This window comes from Anas acuta, chromosome 12, assembly GCF_963932015.1.
Source record: "Anas acuta chromosome 12, bAnaAcu1.1, whole genome shotgun sequence".
NCBI classification, from domain to species: Eukaryota; Metazoa; Chordata; class Aves; order Anseriformes; family Anatidae; genus Anas; species Anas acuta.
Genome location: NC_088990.1, coordinates 4,072,460 through 4,098,118, shown reverse-complemented (window position 1 = coordinate 4,098,118; position 25,659 = coordinate 4,072,460). Strand labels below are relative to the sequence as shown.

The 25,659-nt window shown below is 40.4% G+C and overlaps 1 protein-coding gene across 1 annotated transcript; it reads left to right on the top strand.

Moving 5' to 3' along the window:
* Positions 1-1,012: 1,012 nt before the first annotated feature.
* On the top strand, positions 1,013-24,151 carry SYNM (synemin). The gene is made up of 4 exons (XM_068695329.1): positions 1,013-1,922; positions 7,476-7,600; positions 15,002-15,075; positions 16,603-24,151. The coding sequence occupies exons 1-4, from the start codon at positions 1,137-1,139 to the stop codon at positions 20,394-20,396; spliced, it is 4,779 nt and encodes a 1,592-aa protein (XP_068551430.1). The 5' UTR covers positions 1,013-1,136; the 3' UTR covers positions 20,397-24,151.
* The last annotated feature ends 1,508 nt before the right edge of the window (positions 24,152-25,659 follow it).

Genomic DNA, 25,659 nt, shown 5'->3' with positions numbered 1-25,659 from the left:
TAGGCTAACAGTGACATCAGAGGTAGAAAAAGCCTGTAAACCACAGGAACCTACCTCCTCCCAGAAGCACAGTGGTTTCCCTCATAAAAGAACAGCAGGTGTTAAAGCGTCACCGAGGGACTTGATTTTGACCACAAGGCCAAGAAAAAGCAAGTGTCTTTAGTAAATCTCAGCTTCCCGGTGACCTCTGACAGAGCAAATCTGCCAAGGCTGAATTGGCTCACTTTTAGGCCAAAGCCAATGATTTATCTGCGGTGGTTGGGCTCAAATCCTGGAGGCTTTATTGAGATTAAAAGGGAACTCACTCTGTGGAGAGCCAAGCAGCAGCCAAAATTTGGCCTTTCTGAGAGAAAGAGAGGTGGGCTGCAGAGGTGGGGGTCTTCAGGAAGGGGGGGACAGAGCAGAATAGGGGATGCTGTGCCCCCAGAGGGTGGATGCCATACGGCTGTGCCCCACTCCCCAGCTTCACAGGGCTTGTGCCAAATTCCAGCTGCTTCCCAGTGTGACTGGTGCTGGGAACCGTCCCGGGGAGTAAATGCAGAGGTGGCAGAGGTGCAGGTGCTGGCTGCCTTGTGTGAAGCAGCAAAGCTCTGCTCAAGAATTGAACCGCGTGCGTGAGAGGGAGCGAGAGAAAGAGTGCCTAGGGAGATGAAAAAGGTTCAAATGAGTCATCCTCATCTTTTCCTCTCATTTGGTAGATCATACAGGGAGCGATGCCTCCCTGCCTCCTTGCTGAGCAGCTCGCGGAGTCACGGAACCACAGAACCGTTAGGGCTGGAGGAGACCTCCAAGATACCTGGTGCAACCACCCCGCTACCACCGGTGTCACCCCCCGATGTCACCCCCCGATGTCACCCCCCGATGTCACCCCCCGATGTCCCCCCGCGCTGCCCAGCAGGAGCGGGCCGGGCCCGCCAGGGGACGCCGCGGGGCGGCGGAGCGGGGCCGGGGGCGGGGGCGGGCGGCTCCTGGGGGGCGGTGCGGGGCCGGGCAGGGCCGAGCCGAGCCGGGCCGGGGCAGGGCAGACCAGAGCAGCGGCGGGGCCGGGCAGAGCCCCGCGGGGAGGCGGCCAGGAGGGGAACGGCGCCGGACAGCCCGGGGACCCGCCGCGGCCCCGAGCCCGCAGGCCGGGCAAGATGTGGCGGCGCTGGGAAGCGGGCTGGGATGAGAAGAGGGAGCTGCAGGAGCTCAACTCCCGGCTGCGGCTCTTCGTGGGCCGGGTGCGGGAGCTGGAGGAGGAGAACCGCTTCCTGGCTCGGGAGCTGGCGGAGCTGAGGCAGCAGGAGCTGGTGGGGCTGCGGGTGCCCGAGCAGGAGCTGGGCTGGCTGCGGGTGCAGCTGGAGGAGCTGAGCCGGGCCAAGTTGGAAGCGGAGCTGGAGCGGGACGGGCTGCGGCGAGAGCTGGCCGAGCTGCGGCTGCTGGGCGCGGAGGTGCTGGAGGCGAGGCGCCGCCTGGAGCCGGAGCTGGCCCGGCAGTGGGAGCTGCTGCAGAGGCTGCGGGGAGACTGCGTGGCCCTGGAGGAGCTGCTGCTGCAGCTGCAGGTCGAGCACGGGCAGCTGGCCGAGAGGCAGCAGCGGGAGGCGGTGGAGATGCGGGAGCTGCGGCTCGACCTGGCCGCCCTGCCGCCCCCCTTGTCCGTGCTGAGCCTGGAGGAGCTGGAGGCGACCTACGAGATGGTGCTCGGCCAGAGCTGCCGGGAGACCCTGCTGCGCTACCAGGAGCAGATCCGGGCGCTGCAGGAGCAGGAGGCGCAGAGGAGCCGGGAGAACTTGGAGCTGCTGCGGGAGGAGGGCAGGCAGTGCCGCCAGCAGCTGGAGGAGCTCCGGCGGCAGGGCCAGGAGCTGGTCGGGCTGCAGGAGAGGCTGGAGGAGGAGCTGCTGGCCGGGCAGGAGCGCCACAACGCCGAGGTGGAGGAGTACGAGGTACCGTGGTGGGACCCGGCCGCTTCGCTGCTCCCCCGGGGTCTCCTCCTGCTCTCCCGCTCGCTTTTTGCTCGAGGTCCCGGCCCCCGGTGGGATGTGAGCCCTGGAGCCCCCTAAGCCCTGCAGCAGGATTCCCCCGGGCTGCAGGAGGAGGTGGCCCAGCAGGAGCTGGCTGCTGCCCGGCCCATCCCTGGGCTGCAGGGAGCCCCCTGTCCTGCTTTAGGGACATCCTGCTGTGAAGGGTGGGGGGCCGCAGGGTGACAGTGACCCTGTGAGAGCCGCTGGTGACAGGTGCTCCCCTCTCGATGTGCCCTCGCCAAGTTCCCCAGAGCTGCTGCCTTGCCAGGGCCCTGCTCAGGTTGACGCTGGGATGGATGAGCCATGTCCCTGGGTGGTGGGACACGGAGCTTCCCTTCTGCCCGGGGACTTGAGGTTGACCTCTTGGGATCAGAGAAAGGATCCAAAAAAAAATTTTTTTTTCACTTCTGGACATAGAGAAATGTTCATAGTCCATGCTGTAGTTGAGAAAAGTTAGTCTTCTGAAGGCAGGGAGTTTTCTTACAGTGCAACAACGTAAAGCTGAGTGGGAATTGTTTGGAGATAAAACTTCAACATTGTAAGTGGCTTGTAGCTGTTTCAGGTGGATATTTGGTTGTTTTAAACAGAGTTACCATAGCATCTGTAGCCGAGGATTTGTTTGCTGGCAGAATAACGTTTGGCAGCACGTATAATCGCCCTGTGTGTGTGAACTAATCAGGGAGATGCCAGGACAACAAAATATCAGTTCATCAGATTTAGGGCACAGAGCACATATTAGCTCATCCAGACCATCGATCCATTTCCTGAGGGCAACATTTCTTTTGTTCATTGCTAGACCTTTTACTAACACTCTGCTGGAGCTCCTTGTTTGTCCGAACCCCGTGTTTTCATGGTCATGTTGGGTCGAACAGCCATGGCAGGTCATGGAGGTGCTGGCCAGCGGGCAGGGACAGGGACCTGCTGCTGTGGGTCTGTTTTTTGTACACTACTGGCTTGTTTGCAACTTGTGTAGCTTGCAGATTGCAAGCTACACAATGATGAAAACATCATTTACCTCTAATCATCATTGCTTGAACTGAAAACCTTTAAATACAATGTTCTTTTAAAAAGAGCATTTAGCATCGCTCATTATCGACACTACAAATTTTTCTTCTAGAACCAGTGGGGTTGGGTGTGCTCAGATGCCTAGCTCTTTCTTTCAACTCAGCTAGGTGTTTTTATACCAGTGTGTTGTTTCTGTATCTGCTTGCTATTTTAAAGAATTTTATACAGAAGAGCAAGTGGAGACAGTCCAACACGTTTTAGAAGTCAGATAATCAAAATCAATGCATGCCCTGCAGTTGTTCTGTTTCAATACCCAAAACTGGATTGTAATTTTGCTACTGAGATGATAAACTTCTGTGTTACTCCCAAGAGCATCTGGCATGCTTTGTGTTTTTACAAGAACAGTAGCTAGTAATAAATAATAATAAAAGAAAAAAAACAACAGTGCTTTGATATCCAACTTGAAAACATGTGAGCTGTCTCATCTTTGTATATGTATATATAGATAGATAAAAAATGTTTGAATTGTGGTGAAAATGACACCATAAGGTTTAAATCTTCTGAACAGTTCCATATTTAAACTGCTGGGTTTCAAATGGAAAAGGTCTTCCAATGGCCAGTCTGTTGTACATGAGAAAGAAAGTCTTTCATCCACATCTGGTGAGAAAAAAATATAGAACGTGTAGAAATAGCTTTTTCAGGTTTTATTCTTGTGATCAAAGCTTTTTTTCTTTTATTGGTGGAAGTATATTTAGCATGGATTTCAAATTACTCTTTAAAGAGCATCTATCCCATGGTTATTTATTGGGAAGTGTCACATAGAAATGATATGTATGTACAGATTTTAGTCAAGTGGTTACTGTCCATTGCAGCTGCAATAGCAAGTAGATTTATTCATACTTTCCATATATCATCCAGTCGCCTTATATGTCCATCTTTGTCTCCTGCCCCATCCCTATCCTCGCTAAAGCTTTCAGCAATGTTAAATAGAAATATGTGCTTGGAGTTATAATTCAGCTGAACCCTGTAGGCAGTAAATCACGCATTGTTTGGAACGTTTTTGCTCATCCTGGATGCCGAGGGATGAAGTCAGTGGATCTCTTATGTCTTACCTCCATAATTTTAGCTGTGTGCTCTAACAATACTCACGCAAAAGCTCCCAGAGATCTGAATGCCAGTTTGCATATGTAGTGACAGCAGAAGGAAGCCCCGTATTTTTCAGATGTGTAAGAGGCCACAGCTCATCCTGCTGCTTCGAAAAGAGGCAAAAATCCTTCACTAATTCTGTGGGTTTAGGATTAGTTCCCGTGTCATTGTTGTTGGGTGTTCCAGAGAAGAAAACATTTTGTCAAATTAACATATCAATATTTTATGTGCATTTTTGTGTACCAGTTTCTAGCCAGCTAAGCAGAGAGTTTCAGTTCTTCCCCTTACTGAGCCACTGAGTGAGCTGTGGGTTTGGTGAACTGTACCAGATGGAAAGGGCTGGAGCCTGAAACCCTGGTTTTATTCCCTCAGTAGGTACAGTTTGGACAACCCAAGTACATTCTTTTCCTGCCAGTGCCCTTCTAAAATTTCCCACTGCTGACTGGAAAGGGACATCTGAAGGATGAGTCTATCACTTACATTCAGTTGTTCGGTTCTTGTAGGACCTCACCACAACTTGGAGGACAGTTGATGTAGGTGAGAAACAAATCTTTGCAAGTTAATCCCTTTGAGGAAACTCCATTGTGGAGCAAACGTGGCTGCAACAATGCAGATTACCTTTGGCAAAATGGAAGTTGGTCAGCTTGCAACCTCCCAGACTTCATACACCTTTTAGCATGCTTGGAAGCACTACGTAAGGCCAATTGTCCTCTGCATTGTGTTTAAACATCAGGGCAGGCCAGGCGGTGGCTGTCTGCCACCCAAGTCTATACAATGTCTGCTCCTGCTGGAATGAATTCCTTCAGAGCTATTGCACAGTTGGCCGAGGTATGTAGCCCCTTATGGTAATCATTAGGACACTGTATTTAACACAAACTTTTGGATCCCACGTGCTCTCTGAATCCAGTGGGTAGAATCTCAGTGGCTTTTCAAAGTCAGGCTGCAGACCTTTGGGGTGAGGAACCAAAGTTCCTATGTCTTAAGCACAGGCGTGCCTGTCTGTTGGAGTTGAACCCTTAGTCCAGCATACAGACTCTCTGTATAGGTTCTCCTGGGGTTTTGGCAACACCTGTGCATTGTGAAGCTCTTTTTAACATATGCATGCATATGTACACTTCAGCCTCTGCTTAATGGGGAGGCAACAAATGCCTGAATCACTTCTTGTCTTGTATCCAAGCTCTTACCACCTTTGGTAGTTGGTCCCATAGAGATGCAGTCTTTCTTGTCTTCTCTTCCTTTCACTGACTCTTCTGGTTCTGGCAACATCTTCTTCATTCCTTTTTGATAGCCTTTTCCTTCTAAAAGCAGGGCCTGGCACTTTTCTTCCCTTCTCATCTTGAGATTTTCCATTGTGTCAGTTCTTGAATAGGCCTGCTGCCTCAGAGCTGCTGAAGGTCAGTGGTTCTGCTTGCCATCATGCACGACCACACAGGGTGTTACCTCCGCTGCAGGCTGGATGAGGCAGGGGATGGTTGATGGTGTTTCAGGTATTATTTGCTATTATTAGCTTCAGATATTATTTGTCTTCTGACATTAAAAAAAAAAAAGTTTAACATACACTGAGGACTGTAGGCAAGGTTTGTCATATCGCCCAAGTTTAATACCCAAGCATCAGTGTAATTGTATATCAACAGCTGCAAATGAAGATGAATGTGTTATAGAGATATACCTACATGTCTAAGAAGATACAGGCAGCTTCCTTCGTAAAGCTTTCTTTTTGCTTTTACTTTTAAAAAAGGCCATTAATGTTGGCAATGCCAGCACCTCATATTCTTAATTCTTAAACCTCACTTCTGCCAAGAGCGTATCATAATGGCATTAAACAGAGTGGGGAGTCCCCTGCTCTATCTTTGTTTTTATGCTGTTGCTCACACTGTGATACCTGAGCACTCGAAGCATAAAAGTGAAGTATTTTGAATTTTTGAAAACTAGACTACCCGTGTCTTGATTTTGCATTTTGTATTGCAAAGGATTTGTTAAGATGTGTCTAATATATGCTGTCATGAATTCCTGTTCAGTGTTGTACGTGTGTATGAGATTTTGTTCACTAAGTGGCAGTTTGGTGTTCCTGCCTAGTGCAATGTGATGTGAACCAAATGGAGCCAGGCTTTTGCTGAGATATCCTTTCTGTCTTCCTAGCTCCCAGAACTAGGTGTAATCTATAGCATTTCTGTTAGCATCAGTCTGCTGGCTGAGGAGGACAGATTTGAGTTAGTAGATTATATCCGTAGCAAGGAAACCATTAAGAATCACACTGAGCAGCTAACATCAATACTTTTAGTTCTGAGTCTGCACTGAACAAGCTCCTTTAAATTATCAGAGGAGGGTTTATTTTCTGGAGATGGGAATTTGCCCTTCATGTGAGATGTAACACCAGTGATTAGAGTACTTGTGTCCTGCAGTGTATTTTCAAGAAGAGTCACTTACATTGGTCTAAATCAAATCTTAATGTTCTGTCGAATAAGTCTTTGCTTTTTCTGTTGGGTGCAGCTACCCAGTATTTAAAGTTCCATTTAGTATTTTAGAGTGTGTTCAAATATAGATCAATTTGGATCCTTTCTCTGCTTATCAGCTTCTTCCTCCATTTTCAAACTTGTTAAAGAAAGGTGGACAGGTTTCTCATCAGTCCTACTCTCTCATCATTTATAGTCGTCATATAAAGGTGCAATGTTATTTTGAGTTATCAAGATGAAAATAAGCAATCCCTTTTATGTCTTCGGAGTAGCTGTTAGGAGAATACTGGGTGGTTTATGAAGCAGGCATCCAAGTACTGTAGAAAAACAGACTGGAAGGAACCTCTGAAGGTTCATCCTTTACCTTCTAGACACTATTAATATCTCCAGATACTTGAATCCAAAGACTGGCTTGGGCACACATGTCCATGGACCTCAAAATACTGACAAAGAGAAATTGCCAAAATTCCCCATCTCAAGTATGATTCAAACACTTACACCTAAGCTCTTAAAATGATAAAATGGATCACATTCAAGTCACATTTATAAAGCAGTGTATTTTCCTTGCTAAGTATGCTTGATAACTTTTGTACAGGGCATTTGAATGGGTGTTGCTTAAGTATTTAACTAGCTTCATAAGGCATAAAGTGAAATCTTAGCATAAAATTTTGCTTCAATAATAATGCATATGGGGAGGTCACAGAGCTGATTTGTTCTGTTTTTTGAAGTGATAGAATATGTTAATTTATTGCTCTCTCAGAGTTTTGTTTATTTTGTTTGTTTGTTTAATTAAAGCTTTTAAGTTATTAGGCATACAAGTGTGACAGATGTTGAAGTTCATTCAATACTAAGAATCAATATTTCTGTTTAGCGGATAATCGACGCCCTAGAAGAAGAAAAGCAGATCCTGAGCATGTCGATCACAGACTACCTGAAGGACTATCAAGAATTACTGCAAGTGAAAGCCGGCCTCATCCTTGAGATTGAAACTTACAGGTAAGAGTTGCGGTCACACTCAATTGTCTAATCGGAGGGTGATTTAAATCCCAGATGTGGGAGTCCCATTCATCTTTCCACCATTTAAAATATCAATAGTTAACTTCAGAGCCTCAGATCTAGACTCCTTGTATGTGTTGTAGTTTTGTTAGAACAGAGCGAGTGGACCCCTAATGTCAATTTTTAGTTTGCCATTGACTTGTTCTGTGACATGGTTATCATGCCATTTTGTGCTTGACTGTGCAAGCAAGATGACACCCTTTCAGAAGGCTTTTAATATGTGATGTTGTTTGAGATCTCTGGAAAAACTGTAAGAATAGTAAAATATCATTATTCATAAGTAACACTGATAGGCATTATCAGTGGGCAGAGGTGAATGGAATTTGATCCCTTGGGCAAAACTAACTCTAGTAGTAATCCATTCTATTCCTCTGTCTGTAGAACATGTTAGAGAAGCCAATATAAACCACAGGAATCCTCCTATTACCTTTGTGCAAATATATTGGTATGTAAGAAACCACCTTAGTCCTGGTCAAGTTGACATCAGGTTGATGTTAATTGTTGATGCTGTATTTGATTACGAGCTGAGGAGCCACTATCTCAATCAGTAAAATGTGAGGCAGTGTAGCTGCCATCTGTCAACTTACACAGCAACCTTCATCATTTAAATATGTTGTCTACCGGCCACTTGCAATACCAATGTCAGTAATGAGTTTCCCATTCTTGTTTTGTTTCAGTTGCAAAATAGTGGGAAGGTCACAGAAAAGTGCATTTGCTAAATCCTGGCTTTCTATATCCTTGGTTTCATAGGGAAATAGGTTTTATTCTTGACATATTTCAGATATCAACAACCAACTTTTCAGCTAATAAATACTAAGTACTATATATATATATAAGTACTATATATATTATATATAATATATACAGTCTATATATATACATTTTATATACACATATGTGTGTGTGTGTATATATATGTATATATAACAACTTAGTAGATGTGCAGCTGAAAAGCCAGAGTAATTCTCGTCTGGACAGTCATGATGTATTGGTTGGCACATGGCATAAAATTGATTCAGAAGGTTATGAAAAACAAAAACATATGGATTGGAGGTAGATACTACTTTTATTTTAAAGACCATGTTTTCTTCTATTAGTTGCACAATATTTTAAATAAATTTCATGGAGCTATTGATCTTCAAAAAGAGAGAAGTATAATTCTTACTGAGCTAAGTAATAATTTGCAAGCATTTATTGTCAGCATACTTTCATATCCTTTTTAAGGAAGTATGCCTCAGTCATTAGCTCTTTTATGCAGTGTGCATTTTTCATATTCAACCTGCATAAATGTTTAATTGTATTTTAATCATAATTATTGAATAACAGAAAATTTGAGAAGCTTATAAGAGTAACTTCTTAATGGCTTGGTAACAAACTAGAGAGCAAAAGATGTCTGTAGTCCATCAAAAAGTAAAGAGTCCATGCAAGGTGCTTTGAGTATTGTATGCTGTGATGCACAGCCCCAGGCTGGCTCCTGGAAGGGATGCAGTCACAAGGAGCCTGTGGGACAAGTTCTTTGCTATAAATTGGTGAGAAATGGTACCTGGATGTTTGTTGGTGGAGTGGGATCCCAGTGATCCTTGGAAAGCCAGTAGTGTCTGGGGCATCATTAGTGGAAGAGGCAGACTCTGGAAAAGTTAGCCAATAGTGATCCTTATCTGTGTGCATTCTGTTACTTTTGCCAAAAAATATGATTTTTCTAAACTTAATCCCATCTGTGACATTGACTTTTTCTGGTTTCACTTAAACTTTCCCCATCTGGTTTATTCATCTGCAAAATGGGATTAGCACTTTCACACTAACAGAATTGATTCAATGATTAGTATTCAGCCAGAATTGGGAATGATAATGCCCAGATGTTTAGATGTTTTGACACATTCTTAGTTAATAAGTGAACCATCAGTGTTTCTGCTCTGCCTTGTAAGCATAGGAAATTCTGAAACTTCTCCAGAAGTTTTATCACTGATTATCTGAGCACTATTGGTTTGTCTAAGGATTCACAGCCCTTGATAACAGAGAACAATCCATCTGCAGCATGTGGTTGTTGTCCAGTTGAGATGCTTCCTCAACATGTAGGGTTTCTTCATTCATTTGTAGTGAATGCAACTGGTATCACTGCTCTTGGCAAGGCAGACTTCAGTGGACAAATGAGTATCTATCCACTGGAAAAGATCTGGAGATGAATCCAGAGAAATGGGCAGTTCAGATCAGAAAAAACACACAAAAAACACACAAAAAAAACCCTAATGCTTGCAAAAAAAAAAAAAAAAATCTTCTAAAATCTCAGAAGCTGGAAAGAATTTTTTATTTGTTTTACGTGTATGCAGTTTTACCTCTTTTTTTTTTTTTTTTTGTCTTTTCCCCTCCCCTCACTGAAGAAAATAATGCCTTCCATACTGGATGGCCTCTATCAGCTCTGCTGACAGAGGGTAAAAGCATGGATCCAGTTAGTAAGCTGCTTAGTAAGACAATTCTGGACTGCTCATCTATACTTTGAAATCCAGTCTTTCTGCCAGGCCTTTCAATCTGTGATACCCATGGCTTCACAGATTGGAACCCAGCTTCCATTCATTTTCACATATACCCTTGCTTATGCATATTGGAAACAAAAGGCACCTATTCAGGCTCAGTTCAACATCCTGAACTTTCCACGGAGAAGTTTCCATGAAGGCTTTGGCAGTTCCTTGCTTCTTGGCATTATAGGTTAAGGGTGTGGTGTCTGGTCTACTTCTTGGAGCTGTCCTTGTACCTCCCACCTATATTTTCCCTTTGTTTTACAATTCCTACAGGTCCGTTTTTAAAGCTAGTTCTTTCCATTAGTCAGTACTGCTGCTGAACTGGCAAGAAGGTTCCCTGTTGCAAGGAACACCCTTCCCCAAGGACCAAATGTACTTCCTCTAGGATTCTGTTCAGTCTTTCTGCTCTGGGCGCTGAGGCCCACTCAGGAAGTGAAATCTTGTATGGTTTTATAAAGTTAGACCTCATGGAAATATTCATTCCCAATCCTTTTTCTCCAGTGCTTAGTAAATGTTTATCAAGTTCCTTTTGATTTTGGTCTGTGTTCTTGGAAACCTGCAAAACCACAACTACTTAAACTATCCTGAGTTGTATTTCCAGAAAGAAGTGGTGAACTATTCACTGCTTAAGACTCTAAAATTAAAAGCAGATAGAAAACCTGCTTAAGGTTTCTCCCTAAATCTCCCTAAACTTTATTGTTGTTGAAGGGTAAAATATTTTATTTTGAAATCTTAGTGTCACACAAGTGTTCTATCCTCGGCTATCACCCTGCATTTTGGAGCAGTGGAGCCTACAAAGCAAGTTTTTTTGGTCATGGTCATTGTCAAGACCTCCTTGTCAGGCCTACTTTCCAATCTTTCTTAGGGTGATTTCCTCCATCAACCCCTTTCCTATCCTACCTCTCATGAAATCATCACCAACATTAAGGCCTCCTCAGCTCTTCACCATAGCTTCTACAGTCACTTGCATTACAGCCTGCTTACACCTTGTGCCGTCCAATACCACGTGTCTTTTGCTTTCCTGGAAAATATTCTGAGTCTATCATGCCCAAGGATTTTCATGTGCATTCAGTCACCAGCTGTTCTTCACACAGTCCTTGTTCTCTCATCCTGAGATAGAAATGAGATGTGTGGGATTGGCCTTTACCCCTTAAAAATGCTTCCCCTGTTCCATTTCCCAGAGAAGTTTTATTTGTTTGTTTGTTTTGTATTGTTTTTTTTAACTCCTTCTCAAATACCTGGGATGGAGAGGATGAATTTTTATGGCCTGCTGGCTAACTACCCCTATCTCAGATTTCTGTAACCGTTTCTGTAACTGAGACAGAGCAAGCTATTGCTGTTGTGAATGACCATGGTAACATTCGCATGGCATCATTTTACTTTTGGTAACTTATTTCTTCCCACCCCAAGCAGTTTATCTCATCCACCTGCTCTCCTGGACTAATTTTTATCATCCAGCACACAGCAGGGCTCCAGGTTGGCCACCATGTAGCTGCTTACCTTAGATAAATGGTATTAATAATGAGACGAGTTAAAGGTGCAGTTGTAGTATTTTCTGGCAGCATTTAAACTAAGTCTTAGCACAGTGTGGATATATCTCGTGTGGGGTCTGACCTCGAGGAAGTGGCTGGCAGTTATTTTTTAGGAGAGTGCTGCTTGGAGGAATTTTTTTTTTGTTATTACTGTAAATACTTAGAAGTTCATACAGTTAAGATTAATCTATTATTCAGGTTTAAGATAAGATTTAAAGCAGCCCTTACCACAAAGAGCTTATGACTTAAATAATTGGTGTTAAGAAGATATGCAAAGGAACAAAGAAGCAAAATGCCCTGCATAAACTCAAGCGATGGTGAAGCTGTTGAACAGAACCTGACTTTGCTGGCTTCCCGATGAGTGCTCAGTACATTGCACTACAGTTTCTTATGCTAGCTTATTAAACTAAAGTCAGTTTAATATTTTCTTGTTTATCTGACAAGCTTGATGAAATGCATTATGGACTGTGTACCGTAAAACACTGTCCAGTTTTAGAGAGGTTTCATGAAGCTTTGCCTTTCATTTTCAATTACAACATATTTTCAGTAGTAATATTTCAGCCCCGGCTTTTCTATGTGCTGTTGCCCTTTGCCATATACAGTTACCTCTTGGAACTTATTTTTAGTGACTTCATAGGTTGCTGCAGCAACTGAACAACTGTTGTTTTAACAGCAGCCAGAAATCCTTAGTCAAACTACCCACATTCCTAGTTTCCTTCATCATGTTTAACGCTTTCATTGCCAGTTCCTTGATACGCTTCTGTAATGCTACCAACTTTTCTAGTATGTATTTCAGAACAAAATTGTTGGCACCCACTAACTTCATCAGATAAGATGTTTGCTCTTGGGAGCGCTCTCTAGAAGTGTTGAAGTGATTTAATTCCTACCAAGCCTCTCTCAACATGCACAAAGATGAGTTGCTTTTACTTTAGTTTTACCTAATAAATGTCCTAGCGTTGAATTTGGCCAACAAACTACAAGTAAAACTGTTCATCTAAGCCTGCTCAAGGGGGGAAGTAGCCTGTAAATAATGTTAGGTAATTGTAGTCTGGCTTTTCTTCTGGCAAAATTGCCAATGATCTTTGCTGGTGTTGCATTGCCCTACTGGATCTAGGAGCAGTCAGAAACCAAAAGAAGCATACAATGTCCAAAGAGATTAGTCATGTCATGTAAGATCTACAGGTGATACTTAAAATGTCTGCATTATTCATTTTTCTAGAAATGCCCAGCAAATGTGTTTATCCCAAAATCTTCATGTACTTTCAGCTCCCCCCAGGGAGCCAGAAGCCTCAGCTATCACAGCCCTCCAGCCTCCCTCTTGACAACTTTCATGTTGCGGCTCTGTGTTATCAGTACAAAACATCTGGCATTTCCAAAACTGGAAATGATGAAACAGTTACCTCAGCAGTAGAAGTGACTCTAAAAACACCAAAGCACCATGCTGATTATTGCATTCAGTTGCATATTTAAAGAACCTGCCATAGGATTTTTAGGCTGCTGCACCACAACACTGCAGTTTAGCATTATTTCAGGGTATTGCATAGCTCATGCCTCAGCAAAAGTGGAAAAAGGGACACATTTTTTTTCTTCTTTTCTTGAAGAGCAGCTGGACATACTTCGTGTCAGACAGTACAAGCATATGGGTAGAAAGAGAGAAGAAAGCACACAAAAATTTCAAGAGAATTTACCAGGAATTTTGACATCCAGTCTTATTGGACCACCATATCTAACAATTCCTGGACTGAATAAGATGTCACTCTGGCCTCTATTTTTTGAACTTGGTAAATGGAAGAAGCCAATAATTTTATTTTTATAGGTCAGTTTGGCAATTACAGAGAATGGACTTAGTCCTTTTTCCCCAAGGGTACATAAGTATGTTGTGTGCCTGTATGAATTTTCTTAATGTAGAACAGTTATTTCTGAAAATGTTCTGCCCCTCAGCTTTGCTAATATCTCTGGGAAATGTACCTCTGGAGTATTTTCCACCGCTGTAGAAAGAAGAAAATAGAGGGTAGCAAGTTATTTAGGAACTGAGCGACGCTGTGGCTGCTGTCAGGTTGTTCTTGAGGGGAGGTGTTGTCCTTGCTCCTGCATGCTGTATAGGGAACAACGTTTGGTATAAAGGTAGGATAGCAATAGATTGGGTGCAGTGACTCCCAGAGCAGACGATGTGTGCCACGAACACAGAAGAGGCAACCTAGCAGTCCCCGTTCTGTGAGTTAGCACACTGAAAGGAGGTAATAGGCAAACATACAGAGCAGATTATCAGCAGTTGTTCCCTGCTGGATCTTTTATCCAGGCTCTTTTGCTTGTAATGATATAATTTCTGTAAAGGTGAACAACTTAGTTTGTCCTGTCCATTTCTGAAAAAGTGCAGCTGAGCTAATATGATGTCTTGGTTGGTCAACATGAGGAAGCCTTGACCACAAGGCTTGTGGAAGTGGCAGCTTCTGGAACTGTTAGAGAGGTGCTGCGGAAAACAAATGGATGGAAGAGACAAAGAGAGGTGCCACTAAAAGAAACCAAGCAGTTTCTATCGCAATGCTTTTTTTTTTTTTCTAAGTTCTTTGCTGTAAAATATGTTGTGTTCATTTCAGACAGAGTAAGATCTAAAAATAGTTATTTAATGCACTTTAACACTGTGTTTCCTCCAGCACTAGCCAGCATTTGACAGCAGAAGTAATACCTTTCTTCCCCTTTCTTTTGGAAAGGATAGAAATTAGAAATCCTGGGTGTATCAGTCCCTCATACATCATCTGCACCACTTTTAGTACTATATTACCAGCAGGAAAGCTGCTGATTATTCACTTTCTAATATTTTCTCATCTTTGCATTTTCTTTGTAAAACATTTCCATGTGTTTCTCTGAAAAAACTTTACTGAATATTTGCTAAGTTTTGTTTGGATTTATTTTTTCCTAACTCTCTTATAAGACCATCGTTCTGGAAAATTTTGCTAGCTTCTGTGATTCCATAGTGGAAATTGGTGGATCTTGTCCATGTCAGGAAACAGTATATTGACTAATTTGGAAGTTTTAATGTAAAACTGTATGGTTTCTTTGCTATAACCTACTGTAAGATTATTGTATTGTTCTGAAGAATTGGACTCAGTAAACTAAGAATCTGGAAGGAGCTAAAGATTTCTTATTCCCACTGATAAAAATACAGGATGTGAAAAACTCTCAGGATCTGACCTACCTGCAGAATAATGATTTCAGTTTCTAAGACTTATACATTTTAAATATTATGATTATTCTTCCCAATATTGATGGAATGCTTTCTATGTGTTTTGCAGAGCTTTGTTGGAAGGGGAGAGCAACCAGTGGATTATTACATGGAGAGAACAGCTTGCAGGGCAATTGCCTCAAGGTAAAAAATTACTATTAAAAATGAAAGTTGAATGAAGTTAAATATAACTGGAAACTATCGCGTTACGGTGTTTCTGAATTTTACGAGTGTACTGCAAAATGAATATTGAGTCAAATTTGAGTTTCAATATTTTAAATCAACATAGTGCTATGCTATATGAGATATTTTATAATTCATAAAATCATGAATCAGGTGGAGAAGGTAAGCAGGAAGTGATGTTTTGTAGCTCTAATAGCAAAAATAGCTCTACAAGCAAAGCTTTTGGATGCCCATAGCTCTGACGAGAGTTTTGAAGTATGGAGCAAGAGGTATTTAACAAAACTTAGTTAAAACCTTGGCATTTGTTATCACAAGATGTGAGTGTTAATAAGTTTACATGAGTTTAAAGACAGATTTAAACAGAGTAACGAAAGAAAAATCCAATACTTACTAAACATAAAGATACCATTTCTATCTTAGGAGCTGCAAATCTCTGGAGGCTGTGAGAGTATACCAGGGAAGTATCACTATTTACTTGCCCTGTTCTTATACTCTTCCCTATGTATCTACTGTTGGTCACTGAAAATAAGACACTAGATGAGACGGACCTTTCATCTGACTGTGATGGCCACTCTCCGCTCTCATGAATTAGTCTAGATAATACACCTGAGTTTTATCTTAAGTGTTGTCTTAAAATCATCAACCTATCATAGGCAGTAGTCCCAGAAGAGACTTGAAGGCTACATCTGTAGCAGCAAATTAAACAGTTGGGCCTAGGCTGAAACACTTGCATACATTTGTGTGTGGTGTTAGATTGTCAGCACTGCCCTGGCACGGTTTTGATCTGGACTATCTGGTCCTTTTGCAGACAATGCTCAGGTGTGCTCAGTGGTTACTGCAGGCCAGGAAGCACTACAGAAGTCAGAGCAGATGTGGCTAGCTTTTTAGGAATAGGAAATTTGAGTCAGTCTTAGAGCCAGTCAGTGCTTCCTGGTCCATTTTATTAGCTTGTGCAAATATGGCCTAAGAGGTTCTTTATTACTCTCTTTTGTTGTAGTTTGTTGTGTCTTGTGGCAACAGAGAGTTGTATTTGTGTTGACTGTTTCCATTATACGGTGGCAGATATGGCATTCATTCTTCAGAGAAACTGAACAGCTTCAGGCCACTTTGACTAACAAAGCAAAAAAAAAAAAAAAGGATATTAGCAAACATTGTTTAAGAAGAAGTTTTAAATGTAAATGAACCTTAATATAAATTTGAAATGTGTAATTCTTAAGTAAATATAATAACCAGTAGATCATAAAACATAAAATTAGCAAGCACTTGCAACTTAGTAAAAAGCTTTGCTTTCAGCTTTAATATATTTTATGCATAGACTTAATTATCATGCAAAACCTACTGGAATGCCTTGCCAAAGTTTCACTGAAAATGAAGAGGCATTGTTTCTTTCAAAATTCTAATATTACATTTCCTACTTCTCTTTATTTTATATTCTTTTTAGATACAAGCCATTATTTTAATGTTTGGTCACCTATACTCTTTTTGCAGATATTATAAACACTTCATATAACTACACTGATATTTACTCTGCTTATCAAGAAAGAAATAAAAATCAAGCTTCGCCAGCTATCAGGATCACTGATACAAGATACAGAATACCTGCAGCAAGTATAAGCAGCTCTGCACACTATTCCGCTCAGTCAACACAGGCTGGATCACAGACATCAACGAGTGGAAAAGGTTTTGGAAGAGATGTACTTGGTTCAACATATCGCCCTTCGACAACTGTTAGAACGGACGAAAGGATTGTGACAGACCACAAAGAATTAAGAGCATTTACTCCATCCTACAGCAGCTGGAGAAACACTGAGACAATTCCAGAAAGAAAGAAGACAGAAGTTACAGCTTCATCCACAGTATCTTTTTCAAAACAATCAGCACACACTGAAAGATCAGACAAGGACAGCAAAGCAGACAAAAAGCCAGAGAGTACTGAAAATATAAGAACAAAGCCAAGCTTCACTAAATTTCCAATTTATGAGCTGAATACCAGCTTTAAACCATCTACATATGAAGAAACCATAACTGAAACTCGGACCACGGTAAAAGAAAAAAGAGAAGGTAGCAAACCAACCGAGGAAAGAACATCTTTGCTGAAAGAAAAAGATAAGCTGGAGAAACAAACAAAGGAGGAGAAAAAGAAGACAGATGAGAAGACTTTTGTACAAGAACGAAGTGCTGATTTTGGAAGGAAGACTGAGACAAAAACAGGGGTAGAACAGAGAAAATATGTCCGTGAGGAAGTCATTAATCAGAAGGTAACAGGGGCTGATATTTCTAATGCAAGAACTATGAAAAGCGAATCAACCAAAAAAGATACAGACGTATCCAGAAGCAAAGATGTCATTGAGATACCCATCACTCTGGTAACGACAGCTCCTGACAAAGTATCTCAGAAGAATAAAGAAGACATCAGGTTTCAAGGTTTTAAAACTTCCACAGATGACCATGTAACCAAGTCTGATGAAATTCACAAAGTTCATGTTACAGAATCTAGTCTGAAAGATGAAGAGAGAATTAGTGACAGAAGTCATAAAACGGGAACTCTGTCAACAGAAAACATTGCAGAAAATATTGTTGCTGACATTCTTAAAAGTTTTACACAGTCTTCTAGTTCACAAATATCAACAGACACAAAAGTCACCTATTTTAATAAGGAAGAACAACCGGACGATGGGAAAATAAAGACTAAGACCACAGTGCAATCTCGAGTTCAGGAAAAGATAGATATTTCTGATACTGACCTAGGAAGTCTTTCTAACCAGGATGTTAGAAAAGTGGTTCGAGAGGGTGTTGAGGGAACTCCCTCCAAACAGAAGATAGAAGATATAGTACATCAGGGCCTGAAAGGAAGTGAGGGCAAAAAGAATTTGTCTGTTAATGTCGAGATTGTAGAGGAACTAGATTACGCCACTGATGAAAGGACTGATTTTTCAACACCCTTTGAAGTAGAAGAAGTGGAAGATACATTCCCTGAGAGAGAGAAGCGCTATGGCGATGAGGAACAAACCGTAACATTTACACATGAAGATATTAAAAAGAGGAAACAACGCCACGAGAGCTTTACTCATGTGGAGGAAATCACTGAGGAAGATGATTCACCTATTGAACAAAAATATTTTGTATCTGTTCCCGATGATCATCCTATCGTTAATGAAAAAGATGATGACTCAGTATATGGACAAATTCATATAGAAGAAGAATCAACTATTAAGTATTCTTGGCAAGATGAGTTCTTGCAAGGCACACAAAGTAAGAGGGATGAAGGTGTAAGCTCTGCAGAGGAAACGTATCGCGTGGTAGGAGAGGAAGCAAGTGCCCATATTTTAAAAGCAGAGCATCCCAAAGCTGGAACATCCCATGTTGAATCTGTTGTTATTGAAAAAGAAATAAAAATACCCCAAGAATTTCAGACTTCAATAAAGGGTCTTTTATCAAAGGAAACTAAGGACCCTAAACATCACTTGAAGGAAGCTTTGGAGCAGCTGGAAGGCAGTCTCCCAGAAAGCGTGAAAGAGGAGCTGTCTGCATTAACAAAAGAAAATCAAGCTGAGTCTAGTAGCTTAGAATTTGATATCAAAAAAGTTGACCAAACAGATGAGGGAGGCTCAGTGACAATTGTTGCTGAAGTCAATCTATCTCAGACCCTTAATGCTGATGAGTTTAATGTAGCTCAGCTTGGTGAAGTAATTGCAGGTGAGAAGGAGAAGACAACATTGCACTCCATGAAAAAAGAGAGCTCAGAGAGAGTTGATGGTAAAAGCGATATAGAAATAGATGTTTCTTCACGCAGTGATAATTACACTCCTTTGGCTCAAGAAGTCTACAGTTCATCCACAGTGAGGAGGAGTGGTGGCACAGGCTATCATACCACTGAAAAAGTTACTTATGATGGTTCAGTTCTGGAAACTGCAGATTTTGGAGAAGTCTCCCACTCACCAGAATCAACCAATGAGAGCAAATCCATCAGGCGCATTAGAGTTGGTCCAACAGAAGTCCAGAGATTTGAGCAGATCATATATGAACAGCCTGGTTCTGAAACATTCGGGCTCAGTGCTACAGAAGATGTTGTTCAGACAGAAGGCTCATCAGAGGTGAGCCGGTCTGTGAGGCATTTTAAGCTGGGTCCTAAAGAAATCCAAACTACAGAAGAAGTAATTTTTAGAAGCCCCAGTACTACAACCATAGAAGAGATTGATTCTGGAAATCTTTCCCAGCAGAAATTTTCATCAGATTTCAGTAGGTCCACAAGACAGGTTACAGTAGGATCAAGGCAGGTAACTGAAGAAATGTCTTTTGGAGAGCCTGTTTCAGGCTCCCTGGAGCTCAATAGCTCGGAGAATCTTTCTCAGACAGAAGGGTCTGTGGATGTCAGATCAGCAAGGCACTTCAGATTAGGTCCAAAAGAGATTCATACAGAACAAGTTATCTTTGAAGGACCAATCTCTGGTAAAGTGGAGGTCAGTGACAACAGAGACTTCTCACAGACAGAAAGTTCAGTGAGACACATTCAGTTAGGTCCCAAAGAGTTTATGACAGCTGAAAAAGTAATCTACCAGGGCCCCGTCACTGAGCACATAGAAATCAGTGAAGTGGGAGACGGAACTCGTTCAGAAGGCTCGGTAAAGCATTTTAGACTAGGTCAGACAGGAGTTACAACCACTGAGCGTATCATATATCAGGGCTCCCTTTCTGAAATCCCAGAGCTTATTAATAAAGGAGGACATCTTTCAGAGACTGAAGGAAGCTCAGATTTCAATACATCTTTCAGGCATGTTAAAATAAGTCCTGGGGAAACTCACACTGAGCAAATAGTTTTTACAAGACCCATTTCTGAAACACTGGAAGATCTTTCACAAATAGGAGAGTCATCTGAGAGCAGTAGGTCCATAAAGCATTTTAAAGTAGGATCCAAAGAAACATCTTATACTTTTCAAATGGATGTTTCCAATATGGGTGGAGTATCTACAGTGGCAAGTGGAGAACAGCAAGCAACGATGCTCATATCTAATAAGCAAGACCCTTCTTTTAATCAGTCACAGATTACAGTTGAAAGTGACCACACTGTAGGAAATGAAAGTAAAAGAAGTGGTTATGTTCTCTCCAGTTTTTCCCAAGGTCATGGTGAAAAGGTAGTGGAGGAGTCTGCTTTTGATAAAACTGTACAATTGCAAAGAATGGTAGACCAAAGGTCAGTTATTTCAGATGAAAAGAAAGTTGCTCTTCTCTATCTGGACCATGAAGAGGAGGAAGATGATGAGAACGATGGACAGTGGTTCTGAAAGGACACTTTAATGAAGTCTACTTGGTAATTTGCTTATACAGGTTTTGACTATCCTTTTTTTTTTTTTTTAAAGCAGGAAAAAAAAAGGGATGGGGAGACATTCAATCTGTTTTGATACTAATAGTGGACTGAGAAGTATTGAATCTAAGCCTCTGCCTATTCAGCACACTTTTTACTCTACTGGAAATTTTATTTTTGGGAGAAATCATGCTATTGCGTTTTTCCTCAGATGTGTTTCCAGTGACCTGAGATTTTTCCACCCATAGAGACAGAAATTTACTAGTGAGGAATTCAAAGGATTGTAATTTTGTTTGTTTTATAGCAGGTTAATTAACAAGTGTGTATTTGAATAGGATTTTTCAGTTTCTGAATACTGTATTCTTCTTGGTTACTAAAATACTCAACAATTCTCTTTTAAGCTACTAACCACAAATATAAGAGGTCATAAGACTCATGAAAGTGGTAGGTAGCTGGTTTTAAGTTCCATTTCTGTGTACTTGTATGCGATACCTAATGAAATTGTAAGATAAGATTATTACATCCGTAACAACTAAAAAAATCCTTAGGATGGAAATACGCATAGCAAGCAATGACAAAAATGGTAGTATTTGTATACCTATAATGTAATGAAGAAAAAAAAAAAGAAGAGGTAACACTGAAGCAAGAATTTCTCATGATATTCCTAGTGAGAAATATTAATTTTATGGTTGCAGAGTACATTTTATATTTTTGAAAAATCCAATTTAAAAAATAAGCTAGATAGTATTACTGCTGATGTAAGGAGAAGAACTCTTTACAGCTTCAGCGCCTACACACATTAACAACATCAAGTTATTTTGCAGTATATTGATTACCTTGACGCAAGGTATTGCTAAGGATAAGAGTGAAGTGTTAAACATTACATAGTGCATAATTTTGTAACAGTGGAATTAGCTGATACGTTCTCCGTTCTGAAGAAAAAATGTAAAAATGATACTGATCACGTCTATGATCATCACGTGTCAGGTAACTTCCAGATAATCCTTTCTTTGTTTACAAATGAGATGTCCTTTTTTCCCTAGCCCTGCAAACCCAACCTGAGATTTTAATCCCCCCCACTTTTTTTTTTTTCCTTTTTATGGTTATAACATTTTTCTCAGGCCAAAGTTGGTTTCTACTTAAACCATTTGAAAATAGGCTAGTTCACTTGGATTGCACATGGGTTAAGTGAAAGATGTAATTCAGTTTTACAATTGCAATTCAGTGACTTCAAAGTCCAGATCAGAAGCCAGAACCAGTAGCTGCACTGAACTGTGCAGTGATAGCAGAAACAAAAATAGCAGCGAAAATATTTTTGTCACTGGGGTAAGAAGATACGATACTGGACACATACAAGAAATATGAATCACAGAGAAATGAAAAGCTGCTATATTTGCTATATTCACATGCACACACGCACATTCACTCACTCACCCTCTCACACTTTCTCTGCAGAGCACACACAGCTGTATCCGGATGGCTCTGGTGTGCCAGTCTGGTAGTCTCAGAATTATTTTCCTGTGGTTCTGTAAGCATAGTTCTGTGTGTGCTAACCCAGATCAGAATCTAGTAAAACTATCGTAGTCTGGCGTGGATATTCACTTTTCAGAGTATTTTATATTAACAGAAGCTAGATTTTTCAAAACTGACTGCGACTTTATAATATGAATGTAAATGCAAAGCTAAGGAGAAGCTACATGCTGACTGACATATCATTCTGTTTCAGATATGGGACAGATTAATCATTGTGTGCCTTAGTAACTAAATTTAAAGCTGTATAAAGTATATTTAAGCTATTATCAGTGTTCCAAAGACAAACTTAGGAGGTTTGTCTGCATTACAAAATTTTCTGTATATTTTTCTGACTTTATATAAATGCAGCTGCACAAGTGCCAGTGTTGATCAGGATTGGATATTTTTTCAGTTATATACTATGAAATCGTTTGTTGAAATTGGCTGTGTAACATGCAGCTGGAAAATGAATAGGAAACTGAGGTGTGTAGAAGCACTAAAGGCATGTATGCTGAGCTTATTTATACCGTTCACTGTGTAATAATAATAATATTTTTTTAAATTATTCATACATGCTTATAAAAGATCCCGTGCTTCCATTTATAAATAGGATGTTATTAATTGTCATACTTCTAATATCATCCTATAGTTTTGTTTCATTAGCCGACCATCTACTTTTTAAAAATGGTAACATGTTTATTTTAATAACTGCATATAAACCAGAATTTTCCAGCTAGATGCCTAACTGTAAGCAAGCAAATTCTGTACTTCAGGTAGTAAATAACTAAATAAAGAAAGGAGTCGGGTCTATAATAAGTAACAGAGTTAAAAAAAAAAAAAAAAATTTAAAAAAAGTGTTATTATTCTCAGAGTTTGATTCTAACCTATAACTTAAACATTTTCTGTAAAATAAATCTAAGAATACTGGAGAGAATGTATTTTGTAATCAACAAAAAGCAACTTACAAGGTCAATCCTATTTATTGATAATTTGTGGAAGCTTTGACAGACATTCTCCTTAGGAAAAACTCTACCAACACTCCGTTGTGTTTATCTTCACCTGCTCAGCAGATTATGTCAACTGAAGGAATAAACCACTAAGGAGCATGTGAATCACAAAACACAGGTGTCCTTAGAATTGCAGGAGAAAAAAATAAAATAAAATAAAATAAATAGTATTGTTTCCACTGAGGCAAGAACACCTCTTTAAAAATTCCTGTTAACATCAGACAGGTATAGTAGATTATACCAAAATACGGTACTGGTTTGATTGCCTGGAGAGACAAATTTCTTTAGTGTACTTTCTGCAGTTCCATTTAAGATCAGGATTTTAGTGAGCTGTTGGAAAGTTAGTTTACTCTAGGGAATTGTCAATGTGTATTAGCATAACATTTAAATATATGCACAGTTCCTTTGGAAGAATACTTTCAGGCCGTGAAAACAAAGAAATCTTATACCTATGAATAAATGTGTATGGATGGTGTAAGTTTTAAAAACTTTTATATAAGCAGCCAATTTTCCATTTAGCTCTCATTAACCTGAGACATTTTGGCATAATGACAGCTTTTGGATAACACTACCTCCAGGCAACAAAACGTAGTTAGGTGGACAATCACATCCTGCAAGCCTAATAGTCACATTTGCAGAATGAGGGCCATAGGTACATATGTTACTAGTAAGAGCAAATATACCTTACTTACTGTGTAATGTACTAACTCACCCTATGTGTAATCACTTTCTGCATAAGTATTAGAACGTGGCTGAAAGGATTGGTGGTATCACCTCAGTCAGCATGCGCTTCTGAAGCTTGCTTATATAAGCTGTGCTTTTCATTAAATACAAAATAAAAAGAATTTTTATGCTGTTTGGATTAGGAAAAAAAGCTTTTAAAATAATAATTACTAATTTGGGGGGTAAAAACTATGTATTTATATGCTGAAATAGATCAGAAGTGGGGCACTCTTTTCTAAATGTGTAAACCACTGGTCTAGGAATCAAATCGAGAAAGATGTGTGACAGATCCAGAACTCTGTATTGACTGTTTGTGAATAGCAGGTGTTTAAAAAGACGGTAAGAATGTTGAAACTGGGTTGTTGATGTCAGCTGTATGAGACTGCAGGCAGCTTGTGTTTTGGTTATTTGCAATGAAACTGCATTTTTGTGGTGGTATAAGCTTTGTGATTTTACACTTTTTCACTCTTGAGTATTAAACCATCAAAATCAATGCAGATGTTTCTCTTTCTTCCTGTCTGATATTTTTAAGGCTGTTATGCCAAAAAAAAAAAAAAAAAAGGGTGGGGGGTGGGAATTTGCATTTATAAATATCTTGTTCTAAGGCCTCTCAGACTGATGAGTTCATTTCAGTCCAAAGAATTAACATAATTTTTATTTCCAGCAAAGACATTCCTCTTTCACATCGCTAATAGAAATGATAGCAAAAGATAGCATCTTCTTTATAGCAACTACATTTAACATGGGGGGACAAGCAGCAGTTCTTGAGTCCAACAACAGGTAGCAGGAGAGGAAGAGGCTAAAACAACACAGAAGGTGGGACAGAAGGTAGTTTCCAGTATTATAACTTGACCAAGTACTAACTTTTACTCTTTTTTAGCAAAATAAAACCTTTTTATGCATGCTTAGACTTGTAATGGAGAAGTGTGTGTGTTTGTTTTACAGTACCACTCTGTATGCTCTAAAGCTTATTTTTCTCTTCAACCATGTACTTTATTTGTAATGAGGTAGAATTATCAGGCCTTTAATCCAGTTTTATTTTGATAGAAGAAATGGGTCGTAATGAATTTTGTGTGTCTGTGTGGAAGTGAGATATTCTTAAGAGATCAGCTAGTTTTATCACGTTGAGAAAATTTCCATGGTTCTCCATTTATCCCAAAACAAAAAGTATCTGAAGTTAGTGACAAAACACAGCATTTTCTGAAGATGGTTAAATGATCAACAGCATAATTGCCACTGAAACTGGCCACTATCAGAAATCCATGTTTTCAGCCTTCATCTACGAAGTTAAGAGGTTTTGCTGCTTAAACAGTCAGTTAGGAAGATCTGATTTCCCTGAAACTTGAAGCGTGGCTCTGAATAGCAAGGAATGGCTCTCATGGTGGGTTGGTGTTGATACACTAGTTAAGATTTCTTTTCAGTTTCCTGTTTTTGACACACTTGTCAGTTGTGATGACACTTCAAAGATGCAATGAAGATAGGGTGTTAAATTCTAGAAAGGAGTACTTCAAATTAAACAAGGAAAAAAAAATAGGTATTTATTCATACTCCAGCTATGCCTGCCCCTGAATTTTACTTTGATTTTACTTCTTCTGTACTGAACTTCAGTGTTTTTTTTGTTTGTTTGTTTGTTTTGTTTTGTTTTTTGTTTTTTGTTTTTTTTTTTTACAAAAGGAGATAGAAAGACAGTAACTAATATGTTGAAAAGACAAAGAGTTTAAGACATGCTTATCTGTGTTAATTTTTCCTTTACTTACCTATGCAAGCAATCTTTCCTCAAATAAATTTATTTTTATTCAGTATTTCATGCAAAGAAAGGACATTGGGTCTTTGTGATGGATAAGAGAATTGGAACAAATACAGTCATCTTTGTTAAGAAAGAAAAGCCTGTCTTTTACTGGCCTTGTTTCCTGGTATTAATGTTGTGTCTAGGGACAATAGTCGGAAGGAGATTCATGGTGGGTTGGTGCTGTCAGTGTGGGTTGGTCTGTCTGATTCAAC